At 40.5% G+C, this 22,210-nt stretch overlaps 1 protein-coding gene across 23 annotated transcripts in view; it reads right to left on the bottom strand.

The window, feature by feature from the left end:
• Positions 1 to 22,210, bottom strand: part of adgrl2a (adhesion G protein-coupled receptor L2a) — a 96,102-nt gene that overhangs the window by 55,814 nt on the left and 18,078 nt on the right. For all 23 annotated transcript variants that reach the window (XM_053512888.1, XM_053512890.1, XM_053512895.1 and 20 more), the window contains exon 2: positions 20,121 to 20,302. In XM_053512888.1, the coding sequence (XP_053368863.1) occupies positions 20,121 to 20,223 (103 nt within the window). In that variant the 5' untranslated portion in view covers positions 20,224 to 20,302. The remainder of the gene's footprint in view (positions 1 to 20,120; positions 20,303 to 22,210) is intronic.

Here is a 22,210-nt window from a genome sequence, read left to right as displayed (position 1 = left end):
CTTTAACACAAAGTATATCAAGGGGAAATGTGGGGGAGGATGGTGTGAGAAACACACTGGACAGCTGGCGTTAAGACGAGTGAGACGTTCCGAGCTACATGAGACACGGTGCCAGTTTGTGGGAAAAAAGATCACCGATGGGAAGTCAAAGTAAACAAATCAATATTTCATATCTATGGTTATTAATAAGGATGCTTAATAGTGTACATTCTCTAAATATTCAAGCTAAATCAATGCAGGTAATCCCATTTATATATTATTATAATATATTATACTATAAATATTATATATGTATATGTATATATATATATACATATTAAAACTTATGGGTTGAAAAAGATGGAGCCTAACATGCTTTAACAACATGAATGGATAGTTCTGACAGTATGATAGTAGACATGTGCATGGCTGCAGAGTAAAAAAAAAAAAACATGAAGGCTGTCTGAGCATGAAGAGAAAAAAAATCAATACTTTGTGTTCTGCAAATGCAAGCAGTGCCAAATAACTGAGCTAAAGGGGGGGTGAAGCAACAAATCATTTAGAGGACATTTTTCTTTCAGCATTGTTCCTCGCTAAACATACTGTAAAAAAGCTCATTTCTAATCCTGAAAATAGCACTATATTTAGAACTTCACCTAAAACACACAAGCTTATTAACTGTGTGACAAAAATGAAATAGATCCAGTGAAAATCGTATTTACTCTGCCTTGCCCGCTGTTGCTGCTGTATGAAGCGGGCGTTTTGGCGTTTTTGTAAAAATAAGTACAGTTTCATTGGGTCTGTGCGCAGAATTTTGTGTGTGTCCCTCTGGGTGCTGGGTGACACCCTGTACTGAATCTGACATCAGAACTTTAGGCACCTTAAATACCAAGAAAAGGAAAATGCCTACAAACAAACTGCAAAAATCTATGGCACACAATGCTTTGCGCTAAACCTGCTTCATGCTGCGATTGGAGTCACGTCTATTTAAAGCATGTTTCTACAGACCGAGCGGACAAAGTCAGACGAAAAGAAAAGGGAAAAAAACCCTGAGGGATTTCCGTTCACAGAAACAACAGCCTATTGAATCTCTAAACATCTCGATGAATATAAAATCAGTTCTTGTCCCTTGCTGAAGCTGACCTGGTAAAACATCTGGCTGCATAAACGCTAAAAATATGGTATAACATTCACATTAAGAACACTGAAAACCGGAGAAAACTAAAATCAGGTTGGAGTTAAGAAAGACCGAAATTTATACACACAACGATACACAGCTCTAATTTTTAATTGGGATCAGCTGAATTTGGAGGAGAGATCCACAGCCTTGACCTCTGCCTGCTCAGCCACATACACAGCAGGTTGGGATGCACTGGGTGTTCTGATACCTTTTTCGTCATGACCAACACAGATTTTTGTTGTTGTTGTTGTTGTTTTGAGCTGCATTGGCTTCTCTGTGGTCTGGCCTTCGGTCCTCACTGGTTTACTAGTATTTAACCGATAATCAGTGTTATTCAATTCACCTAGTGGTGGCGTTAAAACTACAGACTGACAGAAACGAAATAAAAAAAATGTACAGAAGGCACCTATTATCTCAGCATACGTCTTTTCATTTGTATCTTGAAATACAGAGAATTTCTTTTTAAAAACATGTTCACATCAGAAGTTGACAGGATGTTAATTTCACGACAAAAAGAGCCCCCGTAACTCGGAAGGCCCTTTTTTTTTTTTACATCAAGCCATTACCTGTGTCGCATTTTTTAGACAAGACAGGATGTTTTTAGCTGTATCAAAAGTGTACTGACAACAAAATGGGTTCAAATGACTTTAAAAAGTCTACTCAATCAAAATGAGTTTCTGGCTGACTGGAGTCAACAATCAGAGGAGACAGAATGTGTGTTGTTGCTCTGTTCTCTTTTTGACTTTGGGCATTCCTTATGTGACGGTTACAGATTAAGACAGAGAAAGAGTTGAGAAATGATAGGTATTTACCTCACTTCCAAGCTGTCAAGCTGCGATCATTTTTGGAATGAATTCTGGGGAGCGCTTTTGGGTGAAACGCAATTTATTAAATGTTTGCGGCTTGCCAAAAACAAAATCCAGGCAGGGACTCGAGACTCGGTGCTGTGTTGAGGTTGGTGCGTTTCCAGTTCGAGACTAAATTTAGATTGTGTGGGGTCTCTTGTGGTATAAAAAGGTCTATCCTAAGATCAGTGGCAACTTTTAATTTCAACACAGTACACACTAGGACTGAGAGCAGAACTTGTTTTTGATTTGCCTCCATTAGCGTTTGAAGGTTGACTTTTTTTTCCACTGGATTTTATTCAAACTCTGATGAGCGATCACATGACTGGTTCAGAAATCAATGAGATTGCAGTATAGTCCATCTGACTGAGCTGCATTAGCTTTGGCCTCGCTACACTGCGCTGGCAGGCCCTTTGTGGTCCTCTGAGGGGAAAAAAACATCAGCATGATCAAGCGTGCCGTGCCAAAACCGCTCATATACTTCATCTGAAGAATCCTGCTAAAACACTTACAGTTCACAGCGCTGTGGTTTTGCTATATGGTACTGGACTTTATTGTCCTCTGCTTGAAGGAAACCAGAACATGTTGAGGGCGTGGGATGGACAAGAACAGACGAATGAGTAATCAGGCCATTGTTTGGTGGCCTGAATGGACAGAGCTACATATAACACGTAATGCTTTTCCTGTTTTCGAGTGTCGGATAAATGAAGCATGGCCACCAACGTGGTTCATACGTCATGACTGCGGATTTTCTTTCATAGAGACATTGATTAGACTTGGCATCTTTCAGGACCTTTTTTGAAACAGCTGGGGAAATCCTTACACAAAAATATTTTTTTTTAAAATAATAAATATTCTTTTAGACACAACAATATAATAAAAAAAATTGTTTCAGCCACTCGAACAGGAGTACAGGGTCAATAAAGCAACGTCTGCACCACTCCACATTAACCTGCACATCTACAGTATGCTACTTATCTTACGTCTTGATTTAATTTTGTGGACTACATGTACAGTATTCTGTGGCGTGTCTATATGCAGTAAAATGTGTGTCCTAGCATTTTGATTCCGGGCCGCTGCTGCTTTTATGAGATGAGTCCTTGTTTTATGACATGATTTGTCATGTTTTGACACATTGATTTACTCTCGCAATACCCTTTTTGCTCCAAAATATTTGAAACCGAGTCATTTTAAACTTTCAAGAGACACTGTTTTTTTTTATTCAAGATTTCAAAATGAATACATAAAAATTCAATAACCGAGGAAACTGTATACAATATCAGATTTATTTCCAGTGAGCCCATTACCTGTCTAATTAAAGCCACTTTATTGATGCAGCAGCACCCAACAGTGTTGGATCCATCCATCCATTCATGGTCTATGCGGTTTGAGGGGATGGCGGCGCTTATTCCTTTGGGCATAAAGTGAGGTACAACCTAGATGGGGTGCCAACCTCTCGCATAAGCAGACACACTCACTAGGGAATTAAAACTAATTTAACTGTTGATTCTCGCGCCGACTGTGAACGCACTGACATACATAAGTGAAGTGTATAATAGCGCGATGGCAATCACCTTCACGAACAAAAATCTCCTACAGTAAGTGTGTGAGCAGTTCATTCTTATCGCAAGCAAGACAGCCGCTAGAATCAGAGGCAAGGACTTTATGCTGGCGAGGGCGTGGTTGCTTTGTGAATTATAAGTTGGGTACTTTTTTAAACCTTCTCACACACACACACACACCTTATTGCTGGCTTTTGAGTTCTCTACATGTGTTCTTTTCTCTTGCACTTTCAATTTTTTTCAGCTCACAGCAACATGAACACAAATTAGCCATATATTCCTCAGGTGTGTGTTCTTTACCAACTTACACCCCCCTCCACTTGACCACGCTTATTCACCACAGCCTATAGCTAAATAGGAGATATTGAGTAATGGTGCTGTTGGCAATCTGAAAACCTCTCCAGTACCTCTCCAGTATATGTCTAAACGCCATATCATATCATCACAATTCCTCAGCAGATGATAATGCACGGCTTCAGACGGAGGCTGAATTGATGTCTGCCACCATTTCAACTCAGCAACGGTTCTGCATCACACTGGAAATAAACATGCAATTCTATACATTTTAAGAAGACGACATTGCTCTTTAAATAGAGCTGGCTTGCAAACAGCGATAAGCCTGAGAGCATTCTCTGTTTCCCGGTAATTAGTCAGTTCACTCTTTGTTTTAGCTACATATGGTGCAATACAATGCGTTAACAATAACAGAAAGACTTTGAAAGCAACAAAGTTTTTTTTGGGGGGGGCTTATGTGTTGGAGGGCTCAAAGTTAACAGTGCCAGCATTGCTGTACAGACAGACAACAAAATATAAACAAACCAGGAATTGCATCAGCCTTCCGTGCATGCCCATCATCTCAGGATGTCAGGATTTAAGACTTTCACCCCATCAGGTAATAAATAAAATAAATAAATAAATAAATAAATAAATAAGGAAAAAGAAATATTGTGCTGCACTGTTCTGTACTGCTACTATTAATCTCACACAGATAAAATTCGTCCCAAGGCTCTGTCCCAAACCCATAATGCACACTAAGTGTAACACTTATATAGTAATGACATCAGCACTAGAAGAGCAGTATGTCATTCTGGAGGATATCCAAGTCGTGTTCATGATTGCTTAGTTTTACAAAAGTTACATGAGAATCATCTTTTTTTTCCATCTCCATCTGTGCTCTGTGTGTGTTTTGTAATCTAATTGGTGTAAAGCTTGACACAAGGCAGGCAGTTCAAACTCACATCAGAGGATTAAATGATACTGATCCTCATGATCATGAGTGCTTCAATCATACACTCTTGTGTGATATAACTGAGTTTGAAATACTAAAATGATTAGCTAAAATAACACGTTAACGGGTAACAAGTCACATTCTGGCTGATTATCGCAGCGCTCTGAAATTAAAGCACAAATAATCACTTTACCTGTTAAAGAAGGAAAAAAAAGCTCAAACCTCTTATGGTAGATCAGAGTCATTCATGCTGTCACTACCATTTGCTCTCTCTCTCTCTCTCTCTCTCTCTCTTCTAACTGGATGTACTGTAGCTCATTCTGGTCACTGTGGAGTTGGATTTCTTTCGTTGTGTATCTGATCTGGCTTATGATGCTTAGATGCACAAAGATTTCCCACTATTTCTGACCTGATCCTGACCTCAATTCAGGATCGTCTGCCTGACTCGCAGATCAGGAACATCACATTACACAGAATGATTACTCCCTCAGCGCAAAAATCTTTTTTTGTTTGTTTGTTTGTTTTAAACTTTTTAACAACATACACTGTAGCCTTAAATCTAAATTCTTATTTCCCTTACAAACCAAATGTGTAACTTTCACATAGCAAGTTACAAAATGCTAGTAATTCACTCCTCCTCCAATTCCGGTCGGTGACTGACAGCGGTATCTTCGTGGCAGGTTTTTAAATTATACACATTTTTCTAGGGGCATGATGCTCACAGCAAGTGGTGAAAATAAGACTGTGGTTCGTACACACTTGATTGCTGCTGTGCCACTTTCAGGTTGTTTAAAAAAACCTAAACTGATTAGCATAGGATTGTATTGCAAGCAGCACTGCAGCGGTGGAAAGCAGCACCGTTAGGTTTCGGATATAAAAGCAGCTTTACTTTCCTCAACAAACAATTTACCTTCTTGGTTCTAGATTGTTTCTTATCCTTGTTCATTATTTACAGTGCTTTTATGTCTTTTGAGAAGTGGCTTGTTTTGTCTTATATTAATAAATTGTCACCTTGACATCACAAATCAGCAGTTACAATTATATAGCAGGAAATCAATCTAGTTAACAGCTAATACTCTTTAAGAGTGAGTTAACATACATTTATTAACGGTTCTGTAGAATAGATGCGCAATCATCAAGCTTGAATATTATCTAGATAGCAATAAGATCAACACGTTTTGTGTTTGTTTAAAACTTTTTCACATTAGACCCCATAATCATTTCCGAAAACACTTGACCAGAAAACCTGGTTCGTTTTGATCAGTAAGAACACAATTGTTCCGCACTTGAGAACCGGATTGAATCAGATACGGAAGCCAATCCTACTCGATCATGGAAGTAGATGATTGTTTAGAACATAAAATGTAAATCTGAAATGTCCAGGTGCGCTTAGCATGCACCAATCTCATCCTCTGAACTACACAATCATAGCTGATAAAGTAGAAAGGCACGCGAGAGCATTGTTTTGACATTTTTTCCAAAATATCCATAATATTAGGCATAGTGCGAAAGTTAACTTCATCATTCTGTTCATCTCTGCTTGTAAATACGCAAGTGCACCCGAGTACAAAGAACAAAAACAATGTGAACATGCCTAATGTGAAAATGCCCTTAAGGTCACATGCAAAAAAAAAACTGTATTATTGAGTTGTACTGTTATGATGTTTTTTAAATAAAATTTCAACTGCCGATTCTTCCCATATGAATTTATCATGTGTGTCACGGCCAACATTTAGTCCTTGTGGAAGGGCAGGGGACAAAGGCATCTTCTGAAACGCATAAACAACCTGATAACACAAGGCCAAGTGCTGACCAGAGAAATCCAGCATTAATAAAGGTCTATGGACTCAAGATCTGGCCTTCACCTGTTCTACGCTTTATAAGAAAAAAAAAAACGACAGCTACATAAATTGTTTTTTGTGTTCGGAAGCGATTTACAGTCTAAATCCCCATGGGTCAAAGTGTTTGGAAGAAACTGGACTTTTAGTTTGAGCAGAACACAATTCATGCTGACAACTTGACGCTTTGCTTTTCACAGTGTATACTGTATAAGCATGACTTCTCAAAAAGATCTTTTATTTTCCTGTGTCTTAAAAAGACCATAGAATTATCAAGTCTGTTTTTCCCCCCTACTTCTTAAATTGCACTGTCCATACAAACCCTACCCTGACATATTCCTATTTAGGCCTTTTAAAACAAATCAGAGAAGCGTGGAGCGCTCACCAGGAGCCTGGGAGAGTGAGTGAGTGAGTGAGCGAGCGGCCGGCCCTCCTACTCTTTCCTCTCCTTCTAATTAATCAACAGGCTTCAGGATCAGAAGCGGTAAATAATATATTAAAGGGAATGCTCGATTCCATCGCCATGGCAACTGGTATGGCTTTGTGATCTCCGCCCGCCGCCCTGGCCTTGTTGACACCGAGCGTTATCAGGCATTCTGGTCAGTCACCACGAGGGTCGCTTTTCAATTCCTTTCAAGCAGATAGGTAGCCAACTCTGAACCCAGGCAAACTGGCCCCACACTGGTGCACAATGGGAGTCTTTCACAGTCGAGGTTTATCAGTCGCCACACTGTACACGACTCCGTGGGTATGCTCAATGCCACTTATGGGGGGGAGGGCCTTTTTAATCAAGGTTCAAATGCACAAATGACTTCTTGGTCTCCACTTTACTCCAGTGCTCTGCTCTCATGTAAATATTTGTGTAAATACAGGGAGCTATTGTGCTGTGGTACTTCAGCGCTGTAAAATGAGCCTTGTGTTACCCGTGTTTTTAATTACGAAGGATTAAAGTAAAGGAGCAAAATGGTTCAGTAATCATGCTACGCTAAGGTGACATAAAACATTTTCCAACATTGCTTTAATAGTGCAAACTCGGAGAATGTCAGGTTGTAGACCAAGATCCATGCAAGTGGTTGTTCCGGTCCCATAATTCTACACTAATTCACTTTTCACCTTTGGAGTGACATTGGCCCATTCGGAGAGCTGTAGCCGGGCAAAAATGCTAATTTGACGACGACGGAGCATGTCTCTGTGGTGCGATAATATTTTAATCTCTTCAACAAGCCAAATCAATTGGAAAAGTGACCATCTGCCAGGACATAACCATGACTGGAGTGGAGGTAATGAACATACAGGGAGCGATTAAGATCGTCATCATCGGTAGCAGCATCCTGCCGTAATCTCTCTCGCAAGAAAACTGCTGAGGCACCAGATGACAAACGTATGAGAGTCGCATCGGCGTATGACCTAATAAAAAATATTATGCCTGGACAGCGCAGGGATGAAAATATTTTTTGAAGTGTGCTGAGACAAAGACAAACAAATAAACAAATAAATAAATGAATAAAATTATTATTATTATTAAAAACAAAAACAAAAAATTCCCTCATTTTAATAAAAATCGCTGAGAAAGGCTGTCTGCAAGCTCTGGTTTGTGTTTTTGCACAGACAGTACAGAGGGATAACTAGATTATTTAGGCATGACAGTGCACTCTTTCCCACTCATGCTCAACAAAAGACGCAGGACTTTCATGACCATTGTCAAGCCTCATTAACACAGCTTGGATTGCCCTTTGTCCCGACAATACAGCGTACAGCTGCTTAGAAATGAGCCAGCGTTGCTAGCGCCGCTATTATCCTGCTCTTACGCTTGACAAAGCTGCTTGCTGAGGGGATTTCGAGGGGCACAGGAAAGCATATCATACCGAATCGGGCCGAAGCAACAGGAAACGCAGCTTGAGTCCTGCGCGTCTTTTCACGTTTGCCGCTTGTGCTAAATGCTGTGGATGTCTGCGGAAAGCGAAGGCGCCCCGAGTCACCTTTCGCCCTGCGGAGCTGATTCTGTAATCCAGCAATATCCTTTAACAATGGCCGTGTTGTCTTAAGAAGTCAAGGGGGGGAAGGAGAAAGAGATGAGAAAATATTGTGGGTATTAATGCAAATATTCGCTACTGGTGAGAAGGTTTTGTTCGGGTTCACCTTAAAGTAGGGGGTGCTCCATTAAAGCTCGGCAGTTTAACCTGAGGACACGACCTTCGGTGCGAACATCTGTGGAATTTCTGGGTCAAATCTTAGCATGAAGAATTTATTAAGCAGAAAAAGTTGAAGCCATTAAATTCTTTTCTTTCTTTTGCATGCTGAGCTGCGTGATCACGACGGACCAAACCAATGCACTGCCTGTCTTTTGTCCTTTTCATCTGATCTGGTTACAGACAGACTTTAAGGCAGGGTGAAAAAGCAGAGAGAGAGAGAGAGAGAGAGAGAGAGCGAAGCTGCATATGGGTAACATCCTGTGAGAAGGCATCTACTCTCTGATATGCAGACCAGAGGCTGGTGTGGTTCCTGGATTCAAGATTCATTGGTATTCATGGCCACGGTTTGCCCCAGTTCATTTACATCTCTCTCTTCCATAGCAACAGCGGGTGAACTATCAGGAACATCTTTGATACAGGTGTGTGTGGACAAAAAAAAAACGCTGTATGCCGTTTAGCTTCGGACAGATGTTATAAAAAAATATACCCAGGCTTCTACCTTTTTATGCTGAGGCAGTTTTTTTTTTTTTTTTTTTCAAGCCAGCCTTACCCATCAGAGGATGTTTAGATAGGATCTGCAGGCTGTCGCAAGCCCTTCCCCCGCCTCCACGCTATGATTTGCTCTCTCTTGTTCCACGGGAGATACGCACGAACCCACAAAGACAAATTACTGTGTACATTACCAGCATAATGGGAACAATGTCTATCTACATGAGCATCAAAAGAGTCTTATCAGTTTTGACGGAAAGACATTCCGAAGCTCTGTGTAGGATAAAATTATCAATGTGATTCAAATATAACAGCTTGCACAACAACCTGTGTATGGCAAGCAAAGTCAGTCCTGTTCGTCCCCAACCCCCCCCCCCCCCCCCCCCCAAAAAAAAAAAAGAGCAGTGGAGTAAGGACGTATGTTAAACATCCGAGTAAACTGAGAGCCTGTGGGTTGTGTGACCTCAATTGATAGCAGGCACTCATACATGGAAATTAGCCTTTAAGCTTTAATTAAACACAATGCACCACATCAAGGTCATAAATTTGTCTTTTACGACGTTATTGACGAAGCGTCGTCTCCACAGACAGATGGTGGCTTTCTCATGCTGCCTCAAATTTGTAAGCCCCAGAGGTAGTCTGGAGAGACTGCAATGATACCGTGATATGCCTTTATAGCCGTGCAATGTGCCAAAGCTCCTTGATGATGAACTAAAAATAGTGATTCCTGAGATATCTCATGGACTGTCAGGGACATGAATGATTATTCACTGATTTCTCATTGGGTTTCTCTTTAGCTGACATGAAGAAACCACCCTGAACGACCTGCATATACATTTTTATAATTAATGACATCAGGGCGGCATGGTGGCGTAGTGATTAGCACTGTGGCCTTGCACCTCTAGAGCCAGGGGTTCTATTCCTGCCTCGGGTCTGTGTGGGGGAGTTTGCGAGTTCCCTGCATGCTTGATGGGTTTTCTTTGGTTCCCTCTCACAGTCCAAAGAAATGCAGATTAAGTTAAATGGCATTCCCAAAATGTCAGTCTTGTTTGTGTGCCCTGCGATAGGTTGGCACCATGTCCAGGATGTACCTACCTCATGCCCCAAGTCTGCAGTCGGTACGAAAGATGAATAAATAAATGAATGTGATGGATGAATAAATAGATGAATGAACATGTGATCTTCCATCTTTTCCATTCCATTAACATGAAGAATAAAGAAAGGAACTTCCTGCTCCTCGGACTAACAACGAGATCTAACTGTGTTCACTTTATGTTGGAGATTGATGAGTTTTTGTCTGTAATTAAATGCCACTGTATCCATACAGACGGCACGGCGGCTTACTAATTAGAACTGCCGTGTTGCACCTCCACGGTTGAGGGTTCGATTCCCGCATCGGGTCTGTGTGCATGGAGTTAGCATGTTCTCTCTGTGCTTGGTGGGTCCAAGGACATGTAGGTTAGGCTAATTGCCGTTCCCAAATTGCACATAATGTGTGAATGATTGTGTGAACTGGCACTCTGTCCAGGGTGTCTCCTGGGATAGGGACAGGATAAGGCGGTATAGACGATGAGTGAGAGTGTGTGAGTGTATCTAAGCATGAGATTTCCCCTTCATCACCACCCAACAAATTAGCACCAAAATCACCAAGCACATTACAACTATTTCAATGTGTGTCACTATTATTCTGCTGGCTTTTTTGCACCAGTACTAAAAACAGTGTCTCGAATGAGTGTATCTATTACAGTCAAAGAGATTTTTTGACTTTTCAGTTGAAACCAATGACACCAGAGGAAGAATGCTAAGGACAAGAATTCTCCCATTAAACCATTTTATGCTCCTATAATCAATAAGAAAGATTTCTACATATATTATCATAGTAAAGAGTGCATGCATACATTGCGCCCTCCTTTCACTCTCCCCCTCTCTCTCTCCATCTTTCTCTTCTGTCACTAAGCACAATGTGCCCTTTCGTGTCAATGCCTCAGCGACACATTATTCAGACATCACTTTCCCTGACCTCCACCTGGCATTTAAACTCCCGGGCCAGGCGAGTGTTTGCTCTGACCGCCGTAGTCGAACAAGCTCAATCACTTAAGCAAGCTTTTGACCCCTCTGCAAAGGTCTTGTGAGGGCTTCGTGTAAAAATTCAGTTTAATTTAAACTATTATGGAGATACTTCACCCAAACATGACCTCGGTGCCGGCCTTTTCTCCTCATATTAGGGTAGTCATTTGTCTGGATTGAAAAATGCATGGCACAAAGGAGCGCCTGCATTATGCGGCAGGAGTAAAGTGCTACATTGTGTGGTCCTAACACATTCGTGGGTTTGGGATAGAAAGCTGTTGAGTCTTTTTTTAGGAACTAAATCTGTTTGACTTGAAATTTTGCTAATGAGTATCTTGCACATTTCTAGTTGTCTGCACATCATCTGTCTGGGATACTTAGCTTGTAGGGTGTCGAAAGCTGCAAGGTGCTGTCAGACTGAAATGAGCAAAGGTGCTTTTGTTGTACTGTCACGAAAGACATCTAAAAAGCTTTGAAAACTGCAGAACAATGATGGAGATTTGCATCGGAATAAAAGAATGAGCACGGGCCTTGTGAAGAAATTTCCGCGTGATTCCGAGATGTCCGTCAGAACGCGGTTTTATCAGATTTGCTAAGCTGAGATACAAACGTAATAATTATACCACAGAACTGCTGGATTCTTGAATCTGATTGGTCAGGAGGTGTTGACAGTCGCAGGAATGAACTCGTCTCATAAATGTTTCACAGAATTAAATTTACTACAAATAGTTAAAAACTGTGAAGTGTTGTTTATTAACAAATAAAAAGAATTTATGGAAATTGCTGTAGTCTGAGAGGCATAAAACCCACTTCTGTTCTGTTCAATTCCGTACATAAGAAATTACATTCTAATCAAATTGCTTCTTTCCATCCTCCATTAATGCCCGACTATAGTGAAGTTTATAGAGTGCACACTGCCCCTCGGGGTGTAAAACCTCAACCTCTTTTACTAGCATGTCAGAATGACAGCTTTGCTATCTCTAGCTCGGAGAGATAAAATGACTCGCCGGGTCAAGCACTCGGTCACTGTGTGAGGTCACTGGTTCTCTTTGCAATCAGAGACACACTTGGACAGTTCTGCTCCCCATGTTGCACCCACAGTCTGCCTTGGAATGTTATGAAATATATCATTTACAGTATGCTGCTGTTTTGTGTGTTACAGCACTTCAGGGTAAATATTAGTAGTAACTTGTAATACTATACATTAGAATTGGGAGAAAATGGTTTTAATAAAAGGGAAATCATGCAAGTCGATAACATAGATTACGCAAAGTGAAAGTCAAGGGGAGGTAAGGAACAATGTGGGGAGCCAGCTGCCTGCAAATGTACCTGAAATCAACGGAAATCTTTTTCATTAGATTCATTTGATCGCTATAAAAATGCTGAATATAGGTAATACGACCTGTTTTTACTGTTTTTAACTTTTCGTGTTTGTTGTGTGCTGATCTATATAAATATAAGAATTTTATTTATATTGGTCAGACATTGTCAGAACTCGCTCTTTTAATTATATTTTTACATCTCATACATTGGAGGACCCGAGAAACCCCAGAAAATGTTCTGTCTGTATGTCTGTATGTCTGTGCAGCCAGCTTTTGTCAAAGCACAAAGAAGTGAAATCAAAATGTTGAGTAAAAGCGATGTTATGAACAGTTACGTTCCGGATTTAATAAACTACTTTCAAATAAGCCATTGGACTACGGTTCGGAAGATCCCAGGTTCAAACCCCACAACCACCAAGTTGCCACTGTTGGGCCCTTGAGCAACTGCTCAGATGTGTAATGAGATAAAAATGTAAGTCGCTCTGGATAAGAGCATCTGCCAAATGCCTATATGTAAATGTAAATGTAAATATTACATAGTGAGAAGAGTTAATATAACATTAGTAGTGGAGATGATAGTGGTGGTAGTCATGTGATAGTTAAAAGTATCGGGTAGTGGGAGTGGTGGTGGTAGAGGAAGTGATGTTAGAGAAAGTGGTAATAGTAGTAGTAGGTGGTGGTGATAGAGGTAGTGGTGGTAGTATTGGTGATACAGGTGGTATTGATGGAGGAAGCGGTGGTAGTTATGGGAGTGGTGCTGGTAAAGAAGGTGGTAGTGGGAATGGCAGTGGAAGTAGTGGTGTTGGTACAGGAAGTGGTAGTAGAAGTCGTCGTAGAAGTAGGAGTAGTAAATAGTAGTAACCTGGGGTGAACAAACCATCTATTCCTTAGCTGGCTAACCGTTGCATTTATACAGACTAGAGACATGAAATAGTTTCTGAATCTTGCACGATGCCAGGTGTTCCCCAATTTTGATATACTCGCCTCACAAAGACTATATTTCTATTACAATACTGTACATTTATGTGATGATTTGTTTTATCCGTGTCTCCACATACCTGAGTGTTTATAAGTCTATAAAGTCTGTCAGTCATCCATGCATACTAAATAATCAACATAGTACAAGCTCTTCTACTGACAGCCAGGTCACACTTCAGCCGCTGTGTATAATCCAGCAGGCAAGAAGATTCAGAACAAGAAGCGTGCACTGTGGTGTTTTGCCCTTATGAAGCACATACTTTTTAAACATGCATACATAAATAAAAAGGTTTGCAAAAGTCAACCAGAAGTAGATTTTTTTTTCTTCCTGTCGGATAATAGAGGATAAATGCTGGTGTGTGCTTACAGCAGCAGCACACTGAAAAATTAATAACCCAGACACATAATAATAATCTGCCTTGCTCAGGTTCCCAGGCTACCCTTATTGTGATTGTTGCTGTTATTATTATTATTATTAATGTTATTAGAATTAACATTTCGTTGATCCCAGTGAAAATAACTCTGCCGTTAATTTAAGAATCTACTGAAGAAAAAAAAATTGGCTTTTGATTATTAAGCTTAGGGTCAAGGTAAGTGAAAAGTGTATATGTGTGTATTATTTTTAATCAAGCATTTCATCAAATACACGGATGGAAAAAGAATTTAAAAGCAGCTCCAGGCTCTTGGCCTAGTCTGTCACTAACTGATCATGGATGTGTGTTTGTAAAAAAGAAAACAGTTCAGTAGTAGCAATGAAATTCTAGTCACAGGTTTCTCAGAATCGCAGGAAAACAATAAAGACGCCTGTGTGACCCTAATGTTGCATTTCCTAATTCCGCAATATTAACACAGCAAACAGGAACCTGGCTCTACTTGCCCTTTGACCCTGAAATACATAGGCTGTTTTTCTCAGAGCACCCCAAGCACCTTCAAAACAGGACCGAACAGAGTCATACTCTTCCTGGAACCTGGTTTAGAAAAGGCCCACATGTGTATCTCACTTGCTGGTCAAAAACTTGCACAATTGCTGGAAAAAAAATATTATCAGATTGAGTCTTCAAATGAATCCGAGTTAAAAGCGTTTCAGACAAAAACAAAAAACAAAAGAGGAATGAAGATTGTTATCGTCCTGAATACACAGTACATCCTTTACATACAGTTTGATGCCACAAAGTCTACCAACAAGGCCTTTTATGGCCACGCTACAGCCAGCCCTCATGGTGTGTGCAAAAGTAAAACAAAACAATAAAGGTTTCATGGCTCGCTTCTGATGGGATGTTATCCACAATAAAAAAGGAAAAAGAAAGAAAAGAAGGAAGGAGTGCTATAGAACAAATCTTCATGTTCTTTCTAGACTTTCTGACCATGTGGTCTGTCCCTGTCTCACACTGTTGTGGTGATTACTCAGGGATATGCCTAGACAAGACAAAGGCAGTGAAAGAAAAACGCCAGGGGAGATATTAAGGCATGTGGGTAAATGAGTAAAGGTAACCTGTATTATTATGCAGAAAATGACTGTCTTTCCTCTTATATAGACAAAAAGAATCTTTTCATCGCTTTTTTAAATGACTTAATCCCTATACAAAATCTCTTCTGTTGTTAATTGTGATAACATGAAAAAGAATTCTCTTCTCTGTCATTATAATATTATTATAATAATATGTAATAATCTTCTTTGAACAATTGATAATGAAATGTGTTTGCTATTTATGCTCTGTAAAGTCTTCCTAACGGCTCTAATCTGAGGTGCTGTTTGTTAAGTAGTGATTTCTAAGCCTGGTAACTCTAAATGAACTTCTCCTCTGCGGCAGAGGTAACTTTTGGTCTTGATTTCCTGGGATGGTCTTCATGAGAGTCAGTTTCATCTTAGATGGGATTTACAAATTCACTTGACAAAACTGTTTCTGCAAGAAGTATTTCAGAACAGCTGACCTTCATGTCTTAAAATAGATGTTGTTACTTAATAACCTAATGCTTTATAATGCAAATAGGAATGTGAAATCTAAATATACTTATAAAAACTTTACAGCAGTGAAATACATAGAGAAACCTTCCCTAGCTGTGTTGAATAGACATAACTTGTGACACTGACCCTATTTCCTGTGATCGCCATTTAAGGATCACTTCTTCCTGAAGAGGTTACGATATATTTGACAAGAAAACTGCAGAATACAAAAAGAATTCGCTGACAATCACTGTAACTATTTATATAATTGGTAAAAATTTGTGTGTATTTATCTTAATATTAGTTTTAGATACTTCTGTTCTAGATTAAAACCAATGTGTGATTTCTTTGTCTTTTTTGCATCAGAGAAACATTCAAAATGTAAGATATCTATACTTGCAGCGGTATTTCTAGTTTTTATTTGGTTGTACTTTCTGATATTATGTTGTTGAGATTTTCTGCTGTAGTTTTTAGTAATTATAATCCAGCACTTGTGCAAAATTCTGCTTTAAACTATGTAGGTTACATAAATGTCAAATTACCCACAGTCGAGACAGAGAATGTCCACATGGGACTTTAGCTAGTTGTGTAACTCTCGCTGACTGACAACAATCTGCAACAACCCAGTTACAGAAAATGTGAAGAAGCCTCAGTGGCTTCAAGTTTTAAGCGAAGTAAGTTTTCTCCCTTTTCCCAGTCAAAAATAAGCACAATAACAGGAACTTACAGCAAAAACACAAGAGTAACTATTCATGTCTATTTAGCAACTGTTTGTACAATAATATTATTGTATGTATATTTAAATATGTTTTTAAAAAATTATTGCCACTGTGAACCTTTTTCTCACTAATCAGTGAGGTCTTACAATACATTAATATTAGTTATAATATCTTCTTTGTTGCCTCCAGCACCCTTTTAGAACAATAACCCCTTTCACACAGAAATTGCATTATAAACACATGAAGATGACTCTCTTAATATTCCACTTTCATTCACATTTGCTAGTTCACACAGAACCCATGTATACAATGTTCAATGTGTACTTTTGAACAGGGTTCCAGCAGCGTCGAATTCTGATCTATAGTACATGCATCGGATACCACGCTGCTTTTAAAACAACAAGTCTAGGTGAAGTGAGTGTTGAGGTGCCTCTGCTAGCTGTGCACACTATCATCCCTCACCAAACGCTGCACTGTGCTCTACACTCGCTGTCTTCTCAATTCACTGCTATCTCCCACTGATGAGGTGCTCAACTACACAAAGACATCCTGCTGCCTTTAACTTCCATCTTTATGCTCTATGATTGCTGGCTGTTGTGGGTCGCAGCCTGTCATCATCTATCCAATCATAGACAAAAAAATGTGTTCTTATAACTAACTATAATGCAGAAAGTGGGATTTCTCAGGAAAGCTTATTTTAACATCTTACTCTTACTGTTAGAACGAGCCCAGGGTTTTCAACTGCACTCTAAAACACTTCGATATTTTAATGCGATCCATACAGCCTGGCCCTGCTGATCAGCCTCGATCTCAGCTGATTTTTCTTAATTCACTACAGCTTTTTCACTAATTAAGCGCAGCAGGTAGGTCTGATCTACATTTTATATATAGATAACGGTGTGTTAGCTGCAAGCTGTTTACTGTTGTTTAAACCTCCCCACAGCATGCTGTACATATCACACGTCACAACACGTCAGACCCTCGTTCCATGATTGTGGGCTCTTCCCTTTCACATGGATCTTGTCTCATTACCTCAGCTTCCAGATTAAACAACATCAACCCCCTGATTCAGCCTCTGTTCCTTTCATTACCCTATAGTTAGAATATTTTTGAGTTGATTGTAATGCAAATGGCAACAAAATCTTTCATTTCAGAAAGTGTCATGTCAATGTTTAATCATCCAACTTGCAGCATTGTACTTAGCTGGACAAGCTGCCAAGAGACTGGAAAAGACAAATTACTTTTGGCTAGGTCGTGAGAGTTTCGTCCAGTTTATATTAATACCCATTTGTTTCTATAAGCATAAATTTGTTTGGCCAAAGCTTTCCAGTTCTGAATGCAACGTCCTATTCAGCACAACCTCAAAATAGACAAACCATTAATACAGACTGAATCGATCCGGGGTATCATCCTAGTCTCTTGGGGGAGACGATCTCAGACATTCCAAGTTATAAGTAGCAAGTGTTGGGTCTTGCTTTTTGCTTTTTTTGCATGACAAACACAAACCAAAAGCTAGACGTGATGGACCTTAATCCATTAAACCCCTTCGGCCCCGCCCTTAACGGTAAATCCTATTGAGGTGTTTGGAGGGGTGGGGGATTCAGATGCAGTCGCACCTTGCTCAGACCAGCTCTCTGTCCCATTGTCCTCTTATCAGTCCTATCAAGAAGGACTGGCTGTTGATGAAAGACCTCGGCTGCATCGAGAACTGATGGCATATTGACCCAGCGGCAGCTTAGCACTATGGGAAGGCAGATCCCTAAGCCTGATACAAAATCCCTCTGTCACATGAAGGGGAAAGCAGAATGAAAACCCCAAAAAAAAAAATCTAAGAGGAAATAAAGAGGAGGCTCACAGAGGATGTTTACTGTGAAGGACAGAACAAAAGGACTGCACTCAGAGTCTGTTTTAATAAAAGTGTGTTTACAACTAACTCTAATGAGCAGAGGGAGCAAGACTCCAGACTACTCGCCTCAACTTCATTAAGGCCTTTAAGTCACCCAGATAAATTTATGCTGATTGGTCTTAGAAAGAAGATTTCCCAGAAACACAGAGATGCGGAGCAGTTTTTTTTTTTTTTTTTACGAGTTGAAACGCTTTGTTTGTGCATAGACTAAATTTTACGGTATGTCAAAGGTACAAGGCTTTTAAAGTTGTAAGCTTGCCTGTGCACATTCAGTTTCACAGAATGATTTGTTTTCACAGTCAGGCCTAAATTGCAACTTGACTCCCACAAGTAATACAGCATGGCCTGTAACAAATCTACTAAATATGGAGTGGGAAGCGAGGACGGCTGGTGAAAAATCTAACCAGGGCTCAAATTTTCCTCGTCTTTTGAGTCTCCAGCAGGAATATTCCCGTGTTACATGCAAAACCCATGGGAACGACAAAAGCACATGACATAGTGACACTGTGTTTGGCAGTGAGCTCTCCTCCCTCCTCCTCCTCATCTCTTCATATTTCTCTGCCACCTAAGGAGATACAGGCACAGTCCTGTCAATCCCAGCACTGACACCGAGCCCAGAAAGACCTTCTCTAATTCCATCTGCACACACATTCATGTAACAGGAAATCCAGCACAGGGAGGAAGTGAAGAGAAAAAAGGGAGAGATAGAGAGATAGAGGATTGCAAAATCTGACACGGTCTACCATTAATCACCACGTATTCTTTCACTACAAGGGAAGACAGGCACCTCATTCTGAGATGATTCGCAGCTCTCCTGTACAGAGGATCACTCTCAAGTCCTGCTGAGTTAAAAAAAAATCTTCTTCTGAACGAGATTTGGCGAAGATAAATTATTAACTCGAAGTTATATTTAAATACACACCCATTATTTGTTGTTAAGATTGAATAATTATGACTGTCCTAAGCTTGTCATCTAAAACACTTAAATAATTAATGGTTGCAAAAACCTGTCACCACTGACGGTGATGCTTACAAACCAGACTCTAAATAATGCTACAAAAAACAGTATCTGTCTGGGAACCAGTGCTGATTTTTCATATTTCACAAAAAAAAAATAGATGACAAATATACTGTATTAACAACTCCAAAGAGTTATAAATCATTAACTGTCGTAATTAGCCAATACATACACTCAGAATGTGTATTTGCTAAAGGAGACAGAATGCTGAAACAAGGTGAAAATCGTTGCTTAAAAAAAAAAAAAAAAAGATTGTCGTGAATACAAATAATCTACATGCAAGTGTACAGACAGCAGTCAGCCCTGTAAAATTAAATAAGTAGGATGGGATGCAAAGTTTCTCCGGATATGCTGGTAAAGGGGGGTTTGGGGGGGGGCGAACCCTGAAGCAATTAATCTTTCAAACCTTTTGCGAAAAAAAAAACAACAACAAAACTTGCAGCCATTTATGGCTATGGCAGTAACCCATTTAATTCAATTATAAAATGCATTAAAAAGATATTACGGCCGGGGCGGGGTGTAATGAAGCATGTTTACTTGGGGATAGTGTTTATAATGAACAGTTGTAGAGCTTAGCCCTTTAGTTAGAGCAGGACATATGACAGAACACGAACGCCAGAAACTAGACAGAGAAGTCGGATATCTCACCTCTAAACCCACTGAGAGTAAAAGAGTACATATCCGATGGTAATAAACTTTCATTCGTGTTTTGGAAAGTGCCTTAAAGTTTTGCTGAAAGTTGTTAAAGGCTCTGGCTAAACCATTCGCAAAACAAAACATAGCAATTATAAGGATTTGTGGTGTCACTTCCTTCTGAACGATGTGTGCGTGATACGGTGAAGAGCCTCTTACCTTCAGTGCAATGTAGAGCGACCAAAGCGAACACCAGACATCCGAGGCTCGGGAGACTCCACACAGAGCAGGCCATTATGCTCGGCTTGGGCGCTCTCCTCATGCTCGCTCGAACGTCACCGGAGTCACAACAGCGCTTGAGAACTCTTCCCAAAGACGCTCATCATCTTCAGGGTCTGCACCTGACGAGCACAAGGGAGAAGAAACATTTTAAGGCTATTAAAACACAAACGTTGACAAAACCTTTAAATATTACCTAATATAACTTAATTTTAGGTGGAAACATCTCTAATATAACTTAAGATATGTCTTTACCGACCTATTCCTCCATGCCGTTACACGTGACTGTGTGTTTTATTTTATTTCATTTTCACAGAAACGCTAAATAAGTCGGCTCTAAAGAGTCCGTCCCAGACTACTCAGACATGTATCCATGTTTTCTTAACTGTTTTGGTCTGTCTGCCTGTTTACGGCACCTCCTGCCTGCCCCGGTGCTCACCCCTCACAGGGGAGCGCAGTCACTCCGGTAACAAGTCACTTAGGAGCCCATTAAAAGCCTGTGTACACCCCTCACACGCTCTAGAGCGTGCACCTCTGCGTATACGACTTTAATTATTTATTCACATTGCTAGATAAAAAAAGACCCTTCTGTTTTTAGTTGCGAGATCTATTATCAAGGATGCCTATTTTTCCATCAAACCCTTCTCGGAGACGACTTACTAACACGATATTTCACGACACACTAAAAGACACTGAAAGCACAGAATAGTGGTGCAGCAGGTTGCCGGCGAAGAAAATAAATATATCACCCAGGAGGGCTGATCCCGTAAACAGGCAGATGGGTGTTGGGCTAAATCGACGACAACAGCCCGCTACTTTCATATCTTTGTGTCATGCTGAGAGTGGTTAACATGCTGATCAGTCTGAGGCACCGAAGGCACACACTAAGGCGGTCTGTCTGACTCCCCGCTCTTCTCATTAAACACACTCGAGTCTCTCTTCTCAGCTGGAGGCCTTATCTTGCTAAGCTGTGGCGAAGACCGCCGATCAACACCTGTTAAGTGCTTCACACAATCGGTGGTGATCGAACCCCAACCGGAGCGTCGCGGGGAGTCCTGCTGTTGGCATTTTCCAACGTTTTCTCACATCGCGACAAATTACGCTGCATTCGCATGCGCCGGGTTTCGGGCTTGGAAGCTCGACGCTGGGGCATCCTTATGCGATTACTACGAAGAGAATTCGGGCTTCGGATATAAAATGACAGCTTGCACTCATGTTGTGTTGTCTACGTATGAAACTAACGCAAACAGATGTTTAAACGCTTTGAAAGATGGAAAGCCAGAGGGGCACCAACCCAGAGGCTGTAAACAGCTGTGCACACCATGCAGCTGTGCTTTAAAAATCAGAAGACATCATCAGACATTCGAAAAGAGGAGGGAATTTCAAAAGCACATTTGTTGCTTCCGTACAAAAGGGTGTGAAGAGGGGTGGTATTAAAACCGAAGGCGAAAGGACAGTTTGAAATGGTAATGCCTAAATAGGGAAACAAGGCCCAGATGTGAAAGAATGCAACATTCTTTTGACCAAAACCTCCTTGTTGTCTCTCTCAGGAGATCATGGGTCACCAGAGTATAAAGAAAGAGCAGGCCATTCAGGGCAATGAGGCTCGCAATAATGGATTGGAGACATGAGTGTGAGGAGGGGCACGCGAGGGGAGCTGGGAGATGTTACAATACAAGATTGACAGCTTGCAAGTCTTGCTTGACCTCTGAATTAACTCCTACGCTTTCAATAACCTAAAAGAAACAGTCAGGATGCTGAAAGAATATGACAAGTCTATTAAAAAGAGATGCATGTTATTCAAAAATAAATGCAGAATGCACGTGCATGGCAGAATAAATCTGAAGATGCCGAATCTTTGCCATACATAATGCTGTCCACTTAAAAAGTGGAGGCAGCAGAAAACAGACTGGTTTTTGTTCTTCTAGTGGTGAGATATTGGGTCAGTGATCAGATGGCATTAGTGTCCCACTGAGCCAGATATCGGAGAGGAAAATCAATCAATGACCCCTCGCAGGCCAGCTGATGTA

The sequence above is a fragment of the Clarias gariepinus genome, chromosome 15, assembly GCF_024256425.1.
Source record: "Clarias gariepinus isolate MV-2021 ecotype Netherlands chromosome 15, CGAR_prim_01v2, whole genome shotgun sequence".
NCBI lineage: Eukaryota > Metazoa > Chordata > Actinopteri > Siluriformes > Clariidae > Clarias > Clarias gariepinus.
The sequence above is the reverse complement of the archived record's forward strand: the minus strand, read 5'-3'. Positions and strand labels throughout refer to the sequence as shown.